General features: G+C 46.4%; 1 protein-coding gene across 3 annotated transcripts; it reads right to left on the minus strand.

Moving 5' to 3' along the window:
* Positions 1-247: 247 nt before the first annotated feature.
* Positions 248-17,899, minus strand: AKAP10 (A-kinase anchoring protein 10). Of its 3 annotated transcripts, XM_050321703.1 has the most exons (15): positions 17,625-17,894; positions 14,146-14,193; positions 11,933-12,115; positions 11,067-11,621; positions 9,577-9,675; positions 9,059-9,143; positions 8,589-8,712; positions 7,751-7,887; positions 6,940-7,084; positions 6,102-6,275; positions 5,000-5,109; positions 4,050-4,132; positions 3,406-3,458; positions 2,655-2,750; positions 248-1,641 (listed from the first exon to the last, which is right to left on the minus strand). In XM_050321703.1, the coding sequence occupies exons 1-15, from the start codon at positions 17,791-17,793 to the stop codon at positions 1,636-1,638; spliced, it is 2,067 nt and encodes a 688-aa protein (XP_050177660.1). In that variant the 5' UTR covers positions 17,794-17,894; the 3' UTR covers positions 248-1,635. The 3 variants fall into 3 exon arrangements, with proteins under 3 accessions (XP_050177660.1, XP_050177658.1, XP_050177659.1); XM_050321701.1 differs by lacking the exon at positions 248-1,641 and having other exon boundaries at positions 2,412-2,750; positions 17,625-17,899; XM_050321702.1 differs by lacking the exons at positions 248-1,641; positions 14,146-14,193 and having other exon boundaries at positions 2,412-2,750; positions 17,625-17,898.
* Positions 17,900-19,889: the final 1,990 nt, after the last annotated feature.

Raw genomic sequence — 19,889 nt, forward strand, 5'->3', positions numbered from 1 at the left:
TGCCCCTTCTACCCCCTTTCCCAGCCCAAATTCTGACATGTCCTGTGATTTAGTCCTTTAGATTAGATTATTAGTATTATTCTGTATTTCACCACACTGCCATTAACATAAGCCATTAAAAAAACATGACCAAAACTGCCAAGGACAAAGCATTCAGGGACGTGTTTCTTCTATAAACCCCCAAAACTCACACTAAAAAAAACAACCCACGTAACTTCCGAATCCCAGGAAAGCAGGAAATCAACACAAATTTTAATATTTATATATTTTAAATCAAAACACAATTAAATAGAGTATGTTTTAGGTACATGAATGCTTGGGTATGAGAGAAATAAGAGGTGGTACATAGTACCAAAAACCTATACACAGCCTTTTTTTTTTTCTTTTTTTGCTTTTTCATAGACAATACAGTGTGTCTCTATACAATCGAATATTGCAACAGAATAACACTTGCTAGTCAATCAAGATATTCTGAACATTGGAAATGATTCTGAGTTCTTCTCATAGTGATTTCTTTGCCCAAGTTTGAGGAAAAAAGCAATCATCAGAGTAAAAAAAAAAAAAAAACCAAGACCCAAAATAAGTGTTGTCTACTAAAAATGCAGCAGTAACATAATGGTGAGACACTGAGTACTTCTGATACCCTGCAAAAATCAATTCACTGAGGGGGGGAAAAAAAAAAAAAGAGGTGCTGTGTAACATGGTAAGTGTTGACAGTGTCAGGAAGAAGGCCAGAGGTCATTAAAAATTGCTTTTCTTTGTAAACCAAACATCTGGAATTAGATACTGTGTTGGTTGGAGGACAACAAGCTGTGGAGAATGGCAGCAATTCCTTTTTTTTCCTCGCTCGTGGGATGGAGAGGACAGAAAATGGGAGCGGTTTCCAGGGTCCAACCTGCTCGGAGCCGTGGCTTGGGAGCTGCCCAGGTGCAAGATCCGAGTGTGCCGTGGTGGAAGCAGGGGCTGTGAGTGTGCAGGGCCACCAGCTCAGCAGGGAGGAGTTACACTGTCCAGGCTTTGCTCCTGATCCTTCTGCACTGCCCTCAAGGTTAATGTGGTTATGAAGTAAAATACATTTATCTTACAGTGGAATATTCATCTATTTCAAGTAACGGAAAATAAAACTTAAGAACTTCCTAGGTCGTTCACTGCCTGTGAATTCACCCTTCCAGGTTCCAGTGGCCAACGGAGGGGATGTGCCCCAAGGCCTTTGCAATGTTGTGTTTAAAAATTACAAGTAGCAGAACTAGAAACTACAGCAAAACCTTCCCCTCTTGCTGTGGCCTGTGTCCCATTCCAGACATTTTGCTTAAAAAGTCTTTTTAAGACAGGGTCAAGTATTTGTGAAGTCGATCACAGTTTCTCAGTGACACATTTGTAAACTGCATCTTCATCTCTAAAAACCATCGTTACCGTGAATGCCACATACAACAGGAAAAAGTGTTTCTTCACTCTCTACAGTGGAGGTTACAGGATTGCTCCTCTTTTTCGTCCTTCCTTAGAAATGAGGGAGATCTCGGCGGTTGGAGTAACAGTGCTTTGTTTTTATTGGCTGTGTTAAAGAATCCACCAAAAGGGAAAGTTCACTCATTCTCCAAGTGGAAAACCAGATTTCCTGTTCTGGAGTTTCTAAAATCATAGCTGGAAAAGGAAGAACAGGGTTAGAGAACATTCTACCATAAAACACGCAAAGGTACTTGCTCAATAGAATGTATGTTTGAGTTTGGGAGAGAAAAAAACCCCAAATCTAATTCCAACACACTCAACCTTTTGATTATTAGCATAATTGAATCCAGAGCATCTGCAGCCACTTGATATTTCTAAATACTGTGCTGAGGGACCTTTTCATCCAGCCAGACTGGAATTGTATCACTTGCAGCCAAGCTATTAAATGAAATCATTACACAAGTTGTTTAAACATAACTGGTCTATTAGAAAGGAAGCACTCACACAGTGAGACTACGAATTCACCTATTTGGGTTTAATACCTAAGTTACCTTCCACAACTAAACATAATGCAAGTTAATTTTTAGGAAGCCAGAAGTACCAGACATTAAATTGGTAACCTGCCCTCACCAACATTTCACCAAATCCAACGGCTGCATCAGAACTGGGTTTTCTAAACAGAGAACACATGGGCTGAACACCACCACAGTCACCACACACCAACACCCAACACTAAACCTGCAGCCCATGGCCAGGCCTGCTGTGTCCTTTCAAAGTCTAGGGACAGAACTGGGTAAATGAGTGCACCCAACGAGACAACTTCCCCATCATAGAGTTGTACTGGCACTTCAGGCAGATGTACAAGCATTGATTAACAAGAAACAGCAAGTGTGAACTCAAGTAAGGAATTACAGTATTGATCCTGCAACACAAATCACCCTTTTAACTAATAAGGCAGTTTCTAAAGACTCAAACTAAGACAAGCTTAATGCCTGCAGAGGAGAACCACCACAGGCATCTGTTAAGAAATTCCTACATCATCCGTAGGCCGAAACACTTCCAACCTTTGTTTCTTCGTATCATGCTATGCCAGTTTGAACATTTACCAGCGTGGGTTTCAGAGGCACGAGGAAGGCAAGTGAGAGCTCTGCTCCTCCCACAGCCTGGCCTGAGCCAGATGAAGACAGGCAGCCTTTCCACCCCCTTACCTTGGTAACCTTCTCCGAAGGCTGTTCGCATTGCGCCTGCTGCATGACGTCATTGACTATCATCTTTGCTATCCTCCAAGCCATCTCTTCTTGAGCCTGCCGTGGAAAAAAAACAGCTCAAAACACAGATACGGCTTCAGGTTCTTGAAATAAAAACACAGTGCCCTCAGCACAATGCACCTGGAGTCACAGTTAACTTCCACAACTCAGTGGCCTGTACAAACGTGTCCTCCCTCGATGGAAATGCACCTGGCTTTTCTGTACAGAGTTAACTTCAATTGTATTTATGGCTTGATGCAGTTTCCAAGAGAGTTTTTAGATTTATCTGTTGGGGATTTGTCCAAGCCCCTATGAGTGGGGGGGAGCAGCCTGTAATCCACGTATAGTGGTCAATTCATGGTAAAAATAAACACCAGCACCTCCAACATCAGCACCTCCACTCCTACTTAATCTTTAAGGTCCCTTCCAATCTTAAGCATTCTATCATTTTATATAACACCACAATAAGAAAATTCCTGATTGCAAGCACACATTTAACCATTATATTAGCTAAACCAGCAAGCACTGGCAAAGATCAAACTAATTTCACACATTCATGCAATCAGATTATATTTAGCACACAGTCTCACAGTTCTTGTTGGTGCAGCAAAAAGATACTGAGAGAAACAGCCAGGATTAAGGACTTCAATAGTTTACCTCCCTTATATATACTGGAAAGTAAATCACAAGGTCAACATGAAAGAGGACACACCTCATCTGTGTTTCCTTGAACCCATTTCTTCATTGCTTGTGAAAACATGGACCCTGGTTGAGATAAAAACAGCAAGCAAGGTATGTCAGCAAACTGTGGCACACCCCCCCCTCAAAGGCAATTCCTGTCATCCCCCTGAAGGGGTTGCACTGCTGGCATTCCAGGGCACGGGGGAGTGGCACGAGAGACAAGGGACTGTGTGGGAGCCGTGGTTCATCGACACTGAGCCCAAACCATCCGCCTTTACCAGAGCTGCAAAGCAGCACTAACAGCAGGTCCCAGCCTGGGTGGGAAGCATGTGGAGAGCTGCAGTTCTTTTTCATCTCGAGATGATCAAATCTTTGAAGGTTTGATCATCAGCTCAGCTGCTAGCAGCTTCCATCCCTGCCAGGTTCCATCGACAGCTCTGACTCCCACAGGCTGCTCATGCTCCCCGGAGTCCAGCTGGACCAGAAAAGCAGAATTTGGAGAGGAAACTGGGCCAGAAATGGGGTTTGCTTCAGTACAGGACAATCCCCTAAGCAGCTCTATTTGGCTTGAAACAGATCTGGAAAGAGTCAAGATTCTTGCTTCTCTTGACTGCAGTGGGGAAGAGAGCAGCTCTGCTGATGTTCACAGGAATGCAGAGAAAGAGGAAAGCAAACCTTTTGATTTTTTGACATCAGGCTCTGGTTCAGACTCTCTGATGAACTGTCCCAGGTCACTGACACGTCCAAACGTCATCTTCCTGAGGAGAGGAAGGGTAAAGAACCATAAGGGTTACCAGGACAGCTTTGGCATTATGGAAAGCTACCAGTCAGGAGAACAGCAACAAAGCCACCACAATAAGGACTCCAGGGTCAGGAGACTGACATTTTACCCACCACCATCTCCTCCACCTAAAATTGATACACTGGGAAAAACCTCCTGCTCTTCTCACGGATCTGAATTTGAAGAGCATCTGAAAAGTTCTTGTAGAAACTACAAGCAGGCAAATGCTTCAGTGACTCAGTCATGGGCTATCAGCAGGCAGGGCTGGCAAGTGCTCTGCACTATCACAAAAACATGTCACGAGGGAGAAACAGTTTACAGGACCTAAAAGGACAAAAGACTGGTGTGCAGTAGAAAGGCCAGGTAGCTGTAGAAACAATTTCTGTACGAGATCCACAGAGCAGAAGAGCTTTATAACAAAGAGCAACTCAGGGAACAGAAGAACAGCTGTACAATCAGCCAAAGAAATGAAGTATAAGCCCTTCTCTTCCATGGGGTTAGGGAGAAATAAACTTCCCTTTGCCCATGACAATATCAAAAAGATGCCTGAGCTTATTCTTTTCTATTAGAGCTACTTGGCTGTATTTTGGGATCAAAGAGGAATAATAACCAGGACAAAGAGAAAAATCAATCAGAAATAATTTCCTGGCTGCCATTCTGGTCAGAGAAACATTCCTTATTATTGTTAAATCACACTTCTGAAATATAAATTTAGTTTCAACTGTTAAGACATGGACTAATATCTTCTGTTTAGGCCTACTCTCCATGCAGGAGGACAGGACAAATATGAAACAGAGGTGAATATGTAACCAGAAAGGATGAGATACACTGAAATGAACCTTACCCTGCATATGTTCGTTGATATAAGGATTCTGGATCCAGACTTGCAGCATCTACAATTATTGCTTCATCAAAATTTTTCAGGATTTTAACATTAGCCTTTTTGACATTGGACTACAAATAAAAATTCCAAGTATTAGTGCCCAATGCAGACAACTCACAGCTTCTTAACAAAACTGCAATTTTAGTGCTTTTAACACTTAGACCTCCATCAAGTCTCTAAACAAGCATAAAATAATTAGAAAGCATCTACTCAGCCATGAATTCCCACCTCAGGATAACATTATTTTTAAACAGAGGATGATAAAAGTCCTATGACCAGAGCCAAAGACACACTGCCCAGGTCAGCACACGTGTCAGGGCTGAGCATCATCACTCAACAGATCTGTGTGTGCACACAAATCATCTGCTGTGAGCCTGCAACACTGAACCACCTCCAAAGCCACAGCAGCTTCACCCATCCCTCTGGTGCACTCAGGAAGCAATTCCCAAACTCAGATGCCTCCCCCATGCACAGAGAACAAACATTTATCTTCTGGCCTGGAGTATTTATGTGAGATCATGAAAAGAGCCAAGGCAACATCAGAGCAACAGCAGGGAGGGCAGGAACACACAGAGATCTGTTATCACCTGGGCACAGAACAGACACAGCACTTCATTTCCTAAACTGTCCAGCCAATTACCAGCAGTTCCTCCTGCTCAGGCTATCAAGCAGCAGGATGTTTTCGAGAACACGGATTTGATTCCCCACTTTGCAACTAAGGGGAGGAATATTCCCTCCTTGCTAATAAAAAGAGTTTTTAAATGTTATGGCGCTATGGAACAGTGTTCAGTAGTATTAAACAGCTTAATAAGAATGTAACTGATGCAAAGAACTAAAAGCAGCTTTGGGTACAACAAATACCACAGATACCCTTCCCTGCCAATACGTGACAGAACTTTGCAGCAGCAGGTTAAACACATCCTCATGGAACAGGCTGTAAATGAGAGTGGAATGGGAAGCTTCAAACCACAAGGTGTTTCCTTACAGTGCATGAACTCAGATTCTGACACAGAAAAGCTGCTGCAGCATTTGCTGTAAGAGAATCAAACCAAGGAATCCGTACCTGGGAGGCAGAGCCATCTGGGGCCCCTATGGAATCACTGTCAGGAGAGCTGCCAGGGCCATGGATACTCAGTGCAATATTCCCTCCCTGGAATTCATCTCCTCGTACTGAATGGATGAGATCGTTCAAGTATTTGTAGTAAAGGTTGCTGGACAAGAAACCAGGTAAAAAAACCTGAAAGACAGAAAGAATCCTCTTTAATTCAAGGCTGACACACGAGCATCTCAGTCCTTGGCTAGACAGAACACAAGTAAAAGTGTCCACACACGGAATTATTTCCAGATTAGTGACTGCATTGCTTTAAATTTTAATCCTACTGCAAAACCCAACTGCTTATTAACCAAATCCTCCAGTACAGGAGTTGAAGTCCAGATCTTTTTTCCCCTCTAGAAACTAAGCCTGACAGCCCAACAGCTTACAGGTATTTTGCTGTGCTGTTCAAACCCATGTGCAGCTCCACAATCAGATCTCTCATTTCTAGCACCTGGGTACCCCAGAGTTACATTCTTAGCCACAGCACTGATATTAGACTTGCAAACAACTCCTACTAGGAGGAACGAAAATTTTCTAAGGATATAAAATAAGCTGTTGATAGCAATTCACATGGGAGGAAATTCTGTTACTTCCATTAAACTGCAATAATTACCCGAGACAAACATTTCACAGAGCATTAACAGCAGCCAGTGGGTAGTATCTCCAAATCAGGCTGGGGAAAACAGCCCAGCAAATTTTACCAGAGCTGTTCTATTCTCCAGGTAAACAGGAAGTCAGTAAAAGAACAGGACAAATCAGGGATGCTGAAGGGGACACCGCAGACCCTCTGAAGGAGGGGTCTCACCGTCTCCATGGTGGTCCACGCCTGCCTTAAGGGAGTGGTGAAGCAGTTGGGGAGAGGCCCCCCCTCCCTGCAGATGTTGGACTCGATCTCCAACCTCACCGAGTCGTCAAAGCCCAGGGGATGTGTGGCTTGGAGGGAGAAGTACCTGCAGCACCAGGCAGGGGGAGAAAACAACACAGAAGGGTTTGTGAACCTCTGCAGGTGGTCAGAGCCCAGCTGTCCCCCCCAGGCCCTGAAGAAATGACACTCCAAACACCTGCACACACCCGGTGCCCACTGGCTACAGGTGAGAACTGCAGGTACTGCAGGTGAGAACTCCCCACCCACAGAAATGGCTCGGAGAGCCCTGCCCTGAAGGCACAACAGATAAAAGCAGCAGAGCACGGTGTGATTACTGCTGAGCAGAATGTGACACTCAGCTTCATCCAGGGGAGCTGGAATGGAGCAGGAAACACCCAGAACCCTGAAGAATTTGCTCTACTGCTCAGACCACTGAAAGCTGAGTTTCTGGATGGGCATGATGAACCTCAGAGTGAATTGTTTGCTTCCTCTCCAATTATTATTTCCTCCTTGGGTAATAACTCAACGAGCTTGTGGTAAGGAGTCACACTTAAGCTTAAGAACAAACTATTCCTGGAAGCAGTTTTGATGTCTGCCTTTCAGTTGTCTTATTGCTAAGGTGAAGCACAAATTAAAGGAAAAAAGTTACTCTCCTGAAAGTCTTGATATTAAAAATTATCTGATTGCTTCCTTAAAAAAAAAAAAAAGAACATAATTTGTAATACTAAGAACAAGCACTGAAGTCCCTTACTTGTCATATAAAATCATGGCATCATTCTGTGCTTCTTGCCCATCATACTGGCCTTTTTTGGCAGCAAGTTGAGACTGGAAGTTATCTGCTGCCAACCAGAACTGCAACACATTAACTGCATCTTCCTTCTCCATGTACTGGAAGGGAAATTATAAAGAGAGGAGAAATTAAAGAAGTTTTAGCAAGAAACTTTTAATAAGCACTGACAAACCTGCTCCTTTCCATTTGAAAGGACCCCGAAACTGTGATGAAATCCCACATTTAACCTATCACATCCCAACCTGGTGCCCTCTCCACATAACACTGCTGAATGATTTGTTATCTGCAGTAACACTTCAGGCTTTCAAAGTCACTGCTTCAGTTTGCAAGATCAAGATGACAATGTCAAAGCTTCCACAAAGCAAAGAGACACTCAGGAGCACTCACTGACTGGAGCAGATGTGCACAAATGCTCATTCCACACTACACTGGATGGGTTTGAACAATTACGTGTGAGCAGGAAATAATTTAATGCATTTTTTTCCCAGAAAAAGGTACACCTTTTTTTTTTTTTTTTGAATTATATTAGTCACAGAATGACAAAATGGTTTGGGTTGGAAAAGACCTTAAAGAGTATCTCGTTCCAACTCCAGGATGCTCCAAACTCCATCCAACCTGGCCTTGGACACTTCCAGGGATGGGGCAGCCACAGCTTCTCTGGGCAACCTGTGCCAGGGCCTCACCACTCGTATAGTACAGAATTCCTTCCTCATATCCAATCCAAAGCCATCAAGGAATGAACAGATTTTTTCACTTGCTAGAAAGGAATATAAAAGCAAAGCCCAAGCCTGACACTCACCTCAGAGAAGTAGAACAGGGCTGACTCACAGAACAGAATGTCAGCCAGATACACAGTCCCACTGGTCAGCACCTCGATCTGGTATTTACAGAAATGGTGACTTCGTAAAAACTCGCTAAAGTGCCTGCACAGAGAGAGGGACAATTAGGTATGGAGGGCCAGCAGCATTCAGGGCACCCTAAGAACCCATCAGCTCTCGCCCAGAAGTCTGATACTTTCAGTTGGATAAAAGCAGAACAAGCAAGAAATGGGGCAGGTTTACAGATGGCACAAGGAAGAGATAAAGAACACGACACCAGCGTGCACAGCCAGCTGCTGCAAGTGAGCACAAGAGTGGGGGTGGAGGAAGGGATCTGAGCAGTTGCAAATACAGAAGACTGCACAGAAAAATGCTTATGTGGTTATGAGTCCATAAACACTTCTAACAGAACCTTTAGCAAATGAGAATCCCAATCATTCCGTCAACTTACTCTTGCTCCATGGCATTAAACACTATGGACTGTGCTGTAACAAAACAGTTGGGGTCCACTTGGCCATCTTCCCCACAGATCTTTGCTGCAAAGAAAGACCAGGGCAATCTTGAACATGGATTTGGCTGATGGAACTGTGACTAGTGAATGAAAAACTGCACTTCAGACCCACTACAATCAGCTGGTTCTGACTGAGCAAAAAGAGCTTTTAAAGTACTGCAGGTGGCCAAATGATAACACCATGGCTAAAAGGTTTGATTGAGACTCAAATCTGGATCCCCTCCATAACCACCAGTAATTCTTTCACTAATTTAAGCAAAACCTCTGCAATTTCCTCTGGGGATATTGCACAGCACTACTGAAAGGTCAGACCCACTGATACCTGTAATCTACCAGCATTTTACAACTGACTTTAAAATTGGTAAAAATAAAAATAACTGCAAGTGTGTGAGGTACTAAAGGTACACTTTTATGGGGAAGGAGCAGCTCTGAAACGAGGAACCAGCAACAATTCTTACCAACTATGTCATTTCTCATTGCTTCTGTAATGGGGATTGGTTTAGCAGCATCTGGAGAAATATATTTGGTAAAAGTACTAACTGCATCCCGTTCTATACCTGCGAGGAAGAAACACAGAATCAAACTCTGGATTCCTTGGCACAAATCCGAAACGAGGAGTGAATGACAAACATCTGCTCTTCGGAAAAAACAAGTGTCTCATTCTCATCCACAGGTTTCCTCCACTGAAGCTTTCAGTGCACTGCTGGATGCTCTGCTGCTGACAAGCTGTGTGATCTCCAGCCAGGTCACAAAAAGCCCAGCATGGACTAAAATAGAAGAAAGCAACGTGCTCTGAATTTTTCCAGCCACCAGACAAGGCAGCACCTGCTTCCTCAGCTGCACACCTGAGTCCCAGAAGCAGCATCTTTCTGGCAAGTGAAGTTCCCAATTTCTAGCTCTCATCACAAAGAAATCACTGGTATTATAAAAGAATTAAAGAGGAAAAAAAAATCTTAAAATGGGATGCCTCAGAACAAGTTGTGTGCTTTACACATCATCTTTTGAGATTTGGGACTCTGCTTTGGGAGAAAAAAATTACACTGAAATGCTTTTCAGGTTTCTCAAGAAGGATCAGTGCTTTCAAATTCTTTTTAGGCATCAGAAGGCAAAAGGTGCTTCTCATGACTAAAATATAATTCCCCTTGTTTCTGAGGTTATGTATTGTGGAGGCACATGATAAAGAACTAAATGAGAAAGACAAAACAGAGAGAAAGGGATGCAACACGAGGAAACAGTTGGGCAAACAAAAGGAAACTGATATGAAGAAAGAAAACGTTCCCTTTTTGTCTGTAAACTTGCACAAATGAGGGAGGACTGAGTAGATGCAAAGTAGAGAAAGAGGTTACTGTGCACGTAGCTTACTACCAAAAGGAAAGATTTTAATTTCATCCTTACTTCCAGTAGCCTCTGAAGAGGTGGAACCCAAATGACAACAAATCAGTTACAAGTGGAGGAACTCTAGCAAATAAATGCAAGAACAAACCCAGCACATTCCACACACAGATCTCTACACGTCTCTTGTAACCACTCCTTATGTCATTTGTGATACAGGATATTTACCTTCCATGCAAAGCTAATTATCAATTCTCAGCCCCATCATCCAAATTTTCTGCAATTCTCTTAAGTTGGGATGGGACAGGTGAGGGAAGAATGGGACATTGCAATGTTCATCTTCATTTCTTACGATTACACATGTAAGAACAGGAGCAATCTGAGCTTACTGAGCACATAATGATTATGAAGTCTCTTCAGCAGTATGTTTACTTTTAATTGACACAAACAATGCACAGCTCAAACTGACCAATACAGAAAGTTAGTGTCACTGATACATAAAATTTTTTTCCTTCCAACATCCCACCCTACTTGCTAAGAACATGAGAGCTGAGGCAGCTCCCTGCACGTTCCCCATTTCCCACCTTTTCAACGGAAGGGAACACACAGCACTTACTTTTCATGAGTTTTCCTGACAAGTCCTTTAGTGCAGAGGAGGGGCTGTTTCTATTTGATACCGAAAGCTTGGAAGATTCTTGCTGATCAGCTGGAAGAGAATGAGTCCCTGTCTCTGACTTTCTTAGACAAAGAACACCGGCACTGTCACACTCCTGGCCCGGCAGGACGTGGTTCTGGCTGTTCCCAGTTCTGTCCTTCCTGCCCGAGGCCGCCGGCTCGGCCCGGAGCAGCCGGGCTGGGCCAGAATCCTCCAGTCTCTCCTCAAGCAACCCAGCTGGAGGAGATGATGCCAATTCCTGCTGTTTGGAGGGGGACACCGGCTCTGCCAGGGAGCTCTGCTTCACGGTGTTGAGGCTGTGCGCGCGGATGCGGGACCACGTCGTGGAGTGGAAGCTCTCGGCCTCTATCCAAAACTTCACCAAGTGCTCCATCCTGCGCAGCTCCATGAACTGGATGAAATAAGGGAGGGCTACGCTGTCCTGCAGGACTTGTTCGAGGGTCTTTGAAAGGCTTGATTTGGTCTCTTCAGCCTGGTAATTCAGACACGATCTGCCTAAAGGAAAACACAGAGGGAATGACTCCAGACTGGACTGCAGAGGTGGGTGTTGGATACCAAAGTGCCTCTTCACGGTTACACTGCAGGGTAATTCCAAAATAACGGTGGAGCACAAAGTAAAGGAACCTCTTTAAACAAACAAACTGCTGTCCCCATTCAAAACCCTCCCAAGGTAACACAGATGCCACTGTAACAGCAGCCACATTGTTATCACCCATCTACTTGCCTGAACACCAAGGGATGGTGAGTGTACCAGAAACACACACAGAGAGAATAAAAACATTATTGCAGAGGTGATGAGGCCTTACCTAAGTCTCCAAAATGAGCAGCTTCCATGTGACTTGGCTGCTTCTTAAGGGCAGCTGTCCGGCTGCTGGAAAAAGAGTCCATGTTGGCAGAGATGGCATTAATGGCCACATGGCTTGGTCCTGCAGCCTCCAGCAAGGCATGATTTCTAGTGCTTCTCTGAGGGGAATGTACTGGGATTGGAGCTGGAATCAAGACAGGAATGATTAAAACACAAGGACCCCAAGGCCTCTTTTAAACAGAACTCAATGCTAAGCACCCCAAAACGAGCCAGGGAGTTTGCAAGATTCAGCCTTATTAAAACCTCGTTGTACCCACTGTGTGTTATCTTTGAGCAAGGCTCGGGTAAGAGGAAAGACCACGAGTTTTATTACAGCAAGAATAAACTCCCTCCCAGCCCCATCAATTTTCCTTATTCAGCAGCAAATCAAGAGAGGCCAAGTCTGAGTTCACACGTGAAATATTATTCCTGAGTCTTCCTGTTTCCTTGATAACCACTATCATATGAGCTCAATACTCTGTCAGCAATTTAGTTTCATTCCAGTGCTCCTGCCAATCCATTTCCATGCCTTTTGGAAGGCTGAGGTGTGTTACAATCCCCTGAACCACAAAGCTATCCGTGAGTTTTAACAGGTGGATTTTTCCAAAATATTTTTGTTGTCTCCACTTGGTTTTAAGAGGTAAAAAAGCAATAAGGAAATGCCTCTGTGGAACCCACGTGAGTTTAATCCCCTCTGGCTGTTTCAGGACACGACTGGGTGTTGGAGACAAAAGAGAACAAAGAAGAACTTCCTCACACAAACCTCTGCCAGTGAAAAGGCATTAAGTAACTGCCAATTGATGACAAAGCTGAAAATAACAAAACATGCTCACAGCAGTTTCCAAAGCTCTCGGGAAGCTGCCTTAGACTGGGATGTCATGCAGGGACATCTTACACCTCTGACTCAAAAATAAAGCCCGTCAGATGACATGTTATCTCAGCACACCACTTCCCAGCCATGTGTTTCATCAAGGTGGCAAGAAACTTGGGGTTTATGACTTCCATGATGCATCACTTTATTTTTGTTCCCAATTTTGTGACACACGCTGGCAGAAGTCGGCAATTTCTGACTCGCATGTCACGGTAACAGATCCCTCAGGAGCAACGGTACAGGAGAGTTAAAACATCTGAGTTCTTGTGGAGTGTTTGGTACCAGGACAGCACTTGCTGCTTCTTACAAAGCCTTTGGTGTTTCACACCAGCAATGATGGAGAAAATACTGTTTTTTCCAAGGCCAAGGGAGGGCAGCAATGGGAGAACTTGGTGGAGGCTACTCATGTAGAACCAGAGCTGCACTCCTCATAACGCTTCAGGCTTTTGTAAATTAGATTCAGGTTTAATTCTATATTATGGACACTTGAGAAAAAATTATTCTACTTTATCTAAGGGTCAAACACCTGTTCCAGAGCTTCAGGACAGCACCACATCACGTCATACACAACTTACTGTGTCCCATATTTGATTTGAAAGACAGACCACCGAGGTGAAAAAAGCCTTTAATTCTCTCTTGATATGCAGGTAACACATTAACAAGTACAGAAGCAGGATTTTGTCTGAGGGTATAAAACAGATCAGATTCTATGATTTATCTCATCCCCTTGTAGTACTGCAAGAAAAACCGACAGGATAAGCAAACCTGTTTTCCCACAGTTTATACATTTCTTTTCCATCGTGACTTTGTTTCCCTTTCCTAACAGATTTAGCGGCGAGATCTCCGTACCACACGGAGGAGCAGCAGCAGAACAGCCATTCCTTCTCACCAGGATTTGCATCTGCAGCCTCACAAGCCACATCAGACAAGAGTTAAATCAGATCCTGCAGACACAGTGAAGCTGCATTTTCCAAACTCCAAAGTGAGCAAGAAAACTGCAGGAGTAATTCGTTGCAGATAAGGAATAACCACCAAGTGCAAGGTGACCGACTTGCCTGATCACTTTGAATTAAAGCTCCTGGCTGACATAATTTAATAACCCTCTGCACCTACAGATTCAGCAAGATGAGTAGGGAAGATTAGTTACTATAAATACTCCGAAACAGAATTAAGTTTGGGGTTTGTTTTGGGTTTGATGCACAGGTCAAATCTGTGCTCAGTGTTAGGAAATGATCCTGCTGGGTAAGATAAAAATGGCAGATGACAGGAGAGATCTGAATTTATAGACAAAATATCGATCTTACTTTTAATTGCTTTCACATCTGTGGTGTTTTCTTGTTCTTTGCCTTTCACTGTAAAATACAAGGGAAAATGTTAATGCTATTTTGGGTGACTAGTGGCATTTACCTGAGAATGGACACAGAATCCCCAACTTCAGCAAGTCTCAGAGGCAGATGTAAGCCATGCTTTTGTTAAAGCTGATCTCTCCCTTAAATCTGCACACCCAGTAACTGACAGAGGCTTTCAAAGCCTTCCTGTTGGTTTATTTTCGAAAGCAAAACCTTATCATCCATGAGTTAACAGTATGTGAAAATTACCATGGAGGAAGATCTATAGGATTAAAGCTCTGGGAAGAATGGGAAAGGGGTGTTTGATGTGTTGGGACTTGCTGATGCACTCTGTGAAATAGAAATCAAACTCCTAAAAACAGTATTTCACTCATATTACAGGAGGAGCAGCACAACTCACACCACTGAAGAGATGACAGAGAACCAGCTCCACAGAGCCAGAGCCTCATGACTCCTCAGTCAGGATGGATACCACGGAAATGTTCTGGAAACACAGCTGCCAATACTTAATTCTCTCACAAACAGCATTGCTGAACCATCACCAGACCTCAGGCAAGCAACTGATGGGCAGATAACAGTTTAAAAAGCTGTGATGGAAAAGCCTTCTGGGGAATGTTTTAAAAAAAAATTATTAATTTTTAAAGGAAGCTCCGAAAGGAAGTGAATGAGGAGATCTGTTTAAAACAAAAATAAAGGAACCCAAGCAGTACATAAACAGGATGGCATGAGGACAAAAAAAAATAAAAAAAATGAAGTGGTGATATTGGAGAACAGTGATCTACCAGAGAAACCTTCTCCTGCTGCTCCAGGCGAGGATTATTAACTACAAATAGGTCATCCCTGAACACCGACTGTGGAGTCCTTCCAAACACAACCACAACTCCCAGCCCAGCACAACATTTACATCACAAAACACGAGTAGATAAAAAAAAAATCCCGCAATAAAACCCCAAACCCAACCCCTTCCTATCCTGACTTCGGGAATTTAAATATTTTAAAGGGAAACTCCGGTCTCCGGTTACATAATTGCCCTGCCCGGGTGGCTGCAGCGCTGCCTGCCAGCAGAAACGCTGCAGGGCTGCAAGCTGGCAACTGGGGTTTTAAAATTTAAGCTGCCAGCGAGCTCATTCTCTGACAGAGGCATTTAAGTGTCCATTAAAAGAGGTGGATTCTTCACAAACTGACCTCCTGCAGCTGCTGTGACAGAGTAACCAGCCTTTACATAACTGGGAGCTGATGGGCAGGAGAGAAATCCCCGAGGAAACCTGCGTGTCTGAGGTAGCACTGAGGCACAAAGGGAACGAAGCAGCCTCTACACAGTACTACAAACCCTTGTCTTCCCAAAATTATTCCAGTGTTTCATCAATCCCGTTCCTAACTGCCAGCAGGAACTCCCGAGTTTCACACAGGAGCCCTCCACAAGCCAATTTTCAGTCTAAATACGCCTGTTCCTTCTCACCAACCATTCAGTTCCTCTCTAATTACCTACTTACTACTGGAAATACAAACTCCATTCCCAGCTCCAAACCCTCTCCCCACGGGCTGCCTCTGTCCCCAGCAGCTTCCAGCCCAGCAAAGGAACGTCATCAACACCAGAGGACAAAGCAAACTCCTGTCTGTGGCAACGCCACATTTCAGAGAGCGGGGTTTCACTACACGAATTCACTTTCACTTCCCTCAGAAAGCGGATGCCCCGCGGTGCCTGTGTGAGACCAAGGGCTTGAGGCTGGGTGAGATTTCCAGGGGCCAAGCCCACTGTGAAGGGGTCACGCGCCAAGCCCCAATTCCCCGTGACATTCGGGAATTTCACATCCCGAAAGGCTCGAGAACGAGCAAACCCAGGAGACAGCGGACAAAAAAACCAGCGTAAACCCTGCAGGATCAGCCAACCAGCGGGGCTGCACGTAATTCCCAAGGCATCCCCAGGGATGAGCGTGCCACCTGTCTGACCCACAGTTTCATAACCTGCCCTCGAGCGCCCGGCTGCTGCTTCGACTGCTACCCTTTGATTTCTCAACCCCATTATCCACCCTCAGTCTCACAGGCCTTTATTTTAAGGCCCAAGCTGTAAAAACATTTTGCTCTTGGTTTTTGATCCTCATCAAGAATCAATTTAAAAAGAGTTTTTTTACCCAGTGCAATATCCTCCCGACAGCTCACCCCAGGAACCTTGGTGCTTGTATGTTTTTGGACTGTGTGGGTTCTGCAGTTTAACCCTAAGCTTTAAAGTGCTGCCTTTCTCCCCATCTTCTCTAAAAAGCCAAATCTAAAAATGGAGATCACACAAAGCAGTTATTTTCTGTGCAGCCCAGATGAAAGGTTACTCCTCTTCTCTCCTTCACAGCGTCTCTCTCGGGCATTTAGTGCTGATTTGCGTCTCTGACCAAAGATCCTTTAATCAAAGGAACACAGATCCTCAATTACACCTTTCAGATAATCAGACATTTCATTCTCCCTGAGAAAATTTCCACCCAAGCTGACCTTGTCCCTGTGATCACACACCAGGAGGGAACATCAGCTCCACAATCCCCACCAAAGCAGCAGCAAAAGCCGGTTTTGAAGAGTTTATAACCACCATGAAAGTTTCGTTCAGCAGCTCAACGTTTGCAAGCAAACCCCCCAAAAAGGATTATGGCACTTGCAAAGCCCTCAGTGGGCTTCCAGAGTCTTCGTATCTGCTGATGAGAACAGTTTAGGCTTGTTTCTTCCAGAATTAACCTCCACAAGGAATGGCATTTTCAGTGCTGTGACTTTGGCTGAGCAGGCTCCAGAGGAAGTGCCAGCCAAGAGCAATATCACCAGCTCAGATACCACGTTCTTCCCCCCCAAGATGTGCATCCTGGGGTCAGTAATCGAGAAAAGGCTTTAGGACAGCGCTGCATCAGCCACTGCTGAGAATCAGTGGTTGTATTGCTCGAGCTACGGAGTCACGAGGTGACAGAACCGTCCCAAGAGGCCCTTCCTAAAAAGGTGCCACTTTCTATAAAAACCACCCAAACCACAGCGGTGGGGACTGAAAGCAGTGCCGCTCACTGCAGCACGAGCACAGGCACCCTCCGAACGCTGCGCTCTCAAACAACGCTTAAACTACAGCCATTTGTGCCATTAGAGCGTTATAAATAATTCGTGAGTCCTAAATTTCAGATCTTGTGCTCCGTAACAAGCGAATGACAAAATAAACTGACTCTTTCACAAGGAGCTGGGTGCAATGAGCTCCCTTTTTAACTTCCAGCCGCCCCTGTACAATTCCAGCCCGCTGTATTTTGGTAAAAAAACCCACGTAGCTCAGCACTGTGACAAAGTAACCCGCTAAAAGGCTCAGACCCTGCGGGAGGTGTCACAGCCCCCTCCCCGCCCGGGCCAGCGCTCGGAGCCGCTCACGGGGGGGCCGAGAGCCCGCGATCCCCTCAGAGCCCCCCCACCGCCACACTCACCGTCACTGCCACCCAGCCCGCTCCGCAGGGCCCGGCCGTCCTCGCGGGGCCCGCTCACCGCGGCCGGGGCGGCAGGCCCGGGGCCCGGCAGCCGCGCGGGGGACGAGCCCGGCGGCCGCCCGCCCGCCGCCGCCGCCGCCCCCCGGCCTTTCCGCCTGAAGAAGGACATAGCGCCGGGGAGGGGGGGCTCGGCGGGGCGGGGGAAGGCAGGGAGGGCGCGGGCCGGGCCCTATGAATGGGGCTGCTGCCCCCGCCCGCCGCCGCCGCTCCCTCCGCCCCTTCCTCCCGCCGCGGCCGCCATGTTGTCAACAACCGCCCCGCGCCCGCTTCCGCCCGGCGCCGCCGCGCGGCACGGCGGGACGCGCCCGCAACCAACATGGCGGCCGCGGCGTCGGGCGGGAGGGTCAAGAGGAGCTTGATAGGGGCGGCCATGTTGGGTGAGGGCAAGCAGCGCGCGGGGGTCCACAGCGGTGGGCGGTGATGGGGCGGCCATCTTTGATCAGGGCGAGGGGGCGCAGGGCTGGTGGAGGCGAGGGCGGCCATCTTGGTTGAGGGCGCAGGTGACCTGGGGACGCTGCGGCAGTTTGGGCGCGTCCCGTGGTGAAAGAGAGCCCTGAGGGCAGGGACAGGAACCCTGAGGGCAGGGATAGGAACCCTGAGGGCAGGGATAGGAACCCTGAGGGCAGGGACAGGAACCCTGAGGGCAGGGGACAAGAACCCTGAGGGCAGGGATAGGAACCCTGAGGGCAGGGGACAGGAACCCTGAGGGCAGGGGACAGGAACCCTGAGGGCAGGGGACAGTGGTCCTGAGGACAGGGGACAATAACCCTGAGGGCAGGGGACAAGAACCCTGAGGGCAGGGGACAGGAACCCTGAGGGCAGGGACATGAGAGCCCAGTGCCCCATGAAACACCCTGGAGACCTCTGAGACGTGGCCCAAAATGTCCTTTTGGCCATGGGGGTCACAGCAGAGGGGATGGATAACAGGACAGAGGGCCAGCCCTGGCCCCTGTCTGACCCCTGCCCGGGGTCTGTGGGCTCTGCACCCCCCGCTCTGGCCCCTCGTGCCAAGGGGACATCGTGGCCCCGGTCGGTGCCTCGTGTGCTGCAGGAATGTGGCAGCTCCGTCACTCCATCCCAACCCACCCGGACACACCAGAAATCCCTGCCAGGCTGCATCGCGCCCGGCAGGATGTGGGGACACTGCCGGGCCCGGCAATCGCTGCCTGATAAGTCAGTTCTGTCCACATCCTGGATCCAGCCACAAAAATCCTCTTAATTATCCTCCCGAGGCAAATCCGCTCTTTCCTCACCCACCAAGGACGTTTGTCATTCTAACTCAGCGCTTGGGTTGATCTCTGAGGAGCAGATCTCTCATATAAATGCTTTGCAAACACCGTATAAAGACTATGATTATAAATATATTCTGGTTTGTGTGTGAGGAAACTGAGGCACGGGCCCGGAGAGCAGCTCTCGCCAAACCACACAGCTCCACCTGATCCGTGCAGCGAACCATCCAACCTCTTCCTGGGAACCTGCCGTGAGTGCCGTGAACTCCAGCGATGGCGAGAAGGGAGGGACACGAACTGTGTCGCTTTCCCGTGGGATTTAGTGCTCCACACCAGGCAGGAATTGCCTTTCCAAGCACACAACTCCCATCCCAGTTCCTCTGCAAGGTGTTTTATGCCACGACATTTCTGGGCTTGATCCTCAAGACTGCGTTCCGTGGGCCCAATTACCAAAAACACCACGAGAATCCCAAAACAATCCCTGCAGGAATCACAGGAGGCAGCTGCAGCTCTTCCTCTGCCACCCCCCTGCCATGTAACTGTCCTGCCCTCGGTGCTTGGGCACCGAGAAAATGATGTAATTAATAATCATCACCAAAGTTCCTGCACCGTTTCTCATCCAAGTGTTCCAAAGCTCTTTACAAACGCTCAGTAATTAACACTCATAAACTGTAAATTGCATAAAAGGTACATGGGGATCTTCCAGGGGCTGGGCTGGAGCTGTCTCTTGGGCAAGATGGTGCAGCTGATCAACACCCTGTAGCAATTGCATTTTCTCTTTTGATATTGTTTTTGTTAACTGGTGCTCTTTGATACAGTTTTGTACACGTGCCCAGAGGCTGCTTGGAGGATAATGAACTATTCTATATGGTTTCTGCATAATGAATGGAATTATTTAATTGGCACATAACCTAAGAGACTGCTAGTAGACTAAAACATTCAAAACATGAGCAAATGGGGAAGAATGGGATGACTC

The sequence above is a fragment of the Myiozetetes cayanensis genome, unplaced genomic scaffold, assembly GCF_022539395.1.
Source record: "Myiozetetes cayanensis isolate MyiCay16 unplaced genomic scaffold, myiCay2020 scf27, whole genome shotgun sequence".
In the NCBI taxonomy this organism is placed as follows: Eukaryota; Metazoa; Chordata; class Aves; order Passeriformes; family Tyrannidae; genus Myiozetetes; species Myiozetetes cayanensis.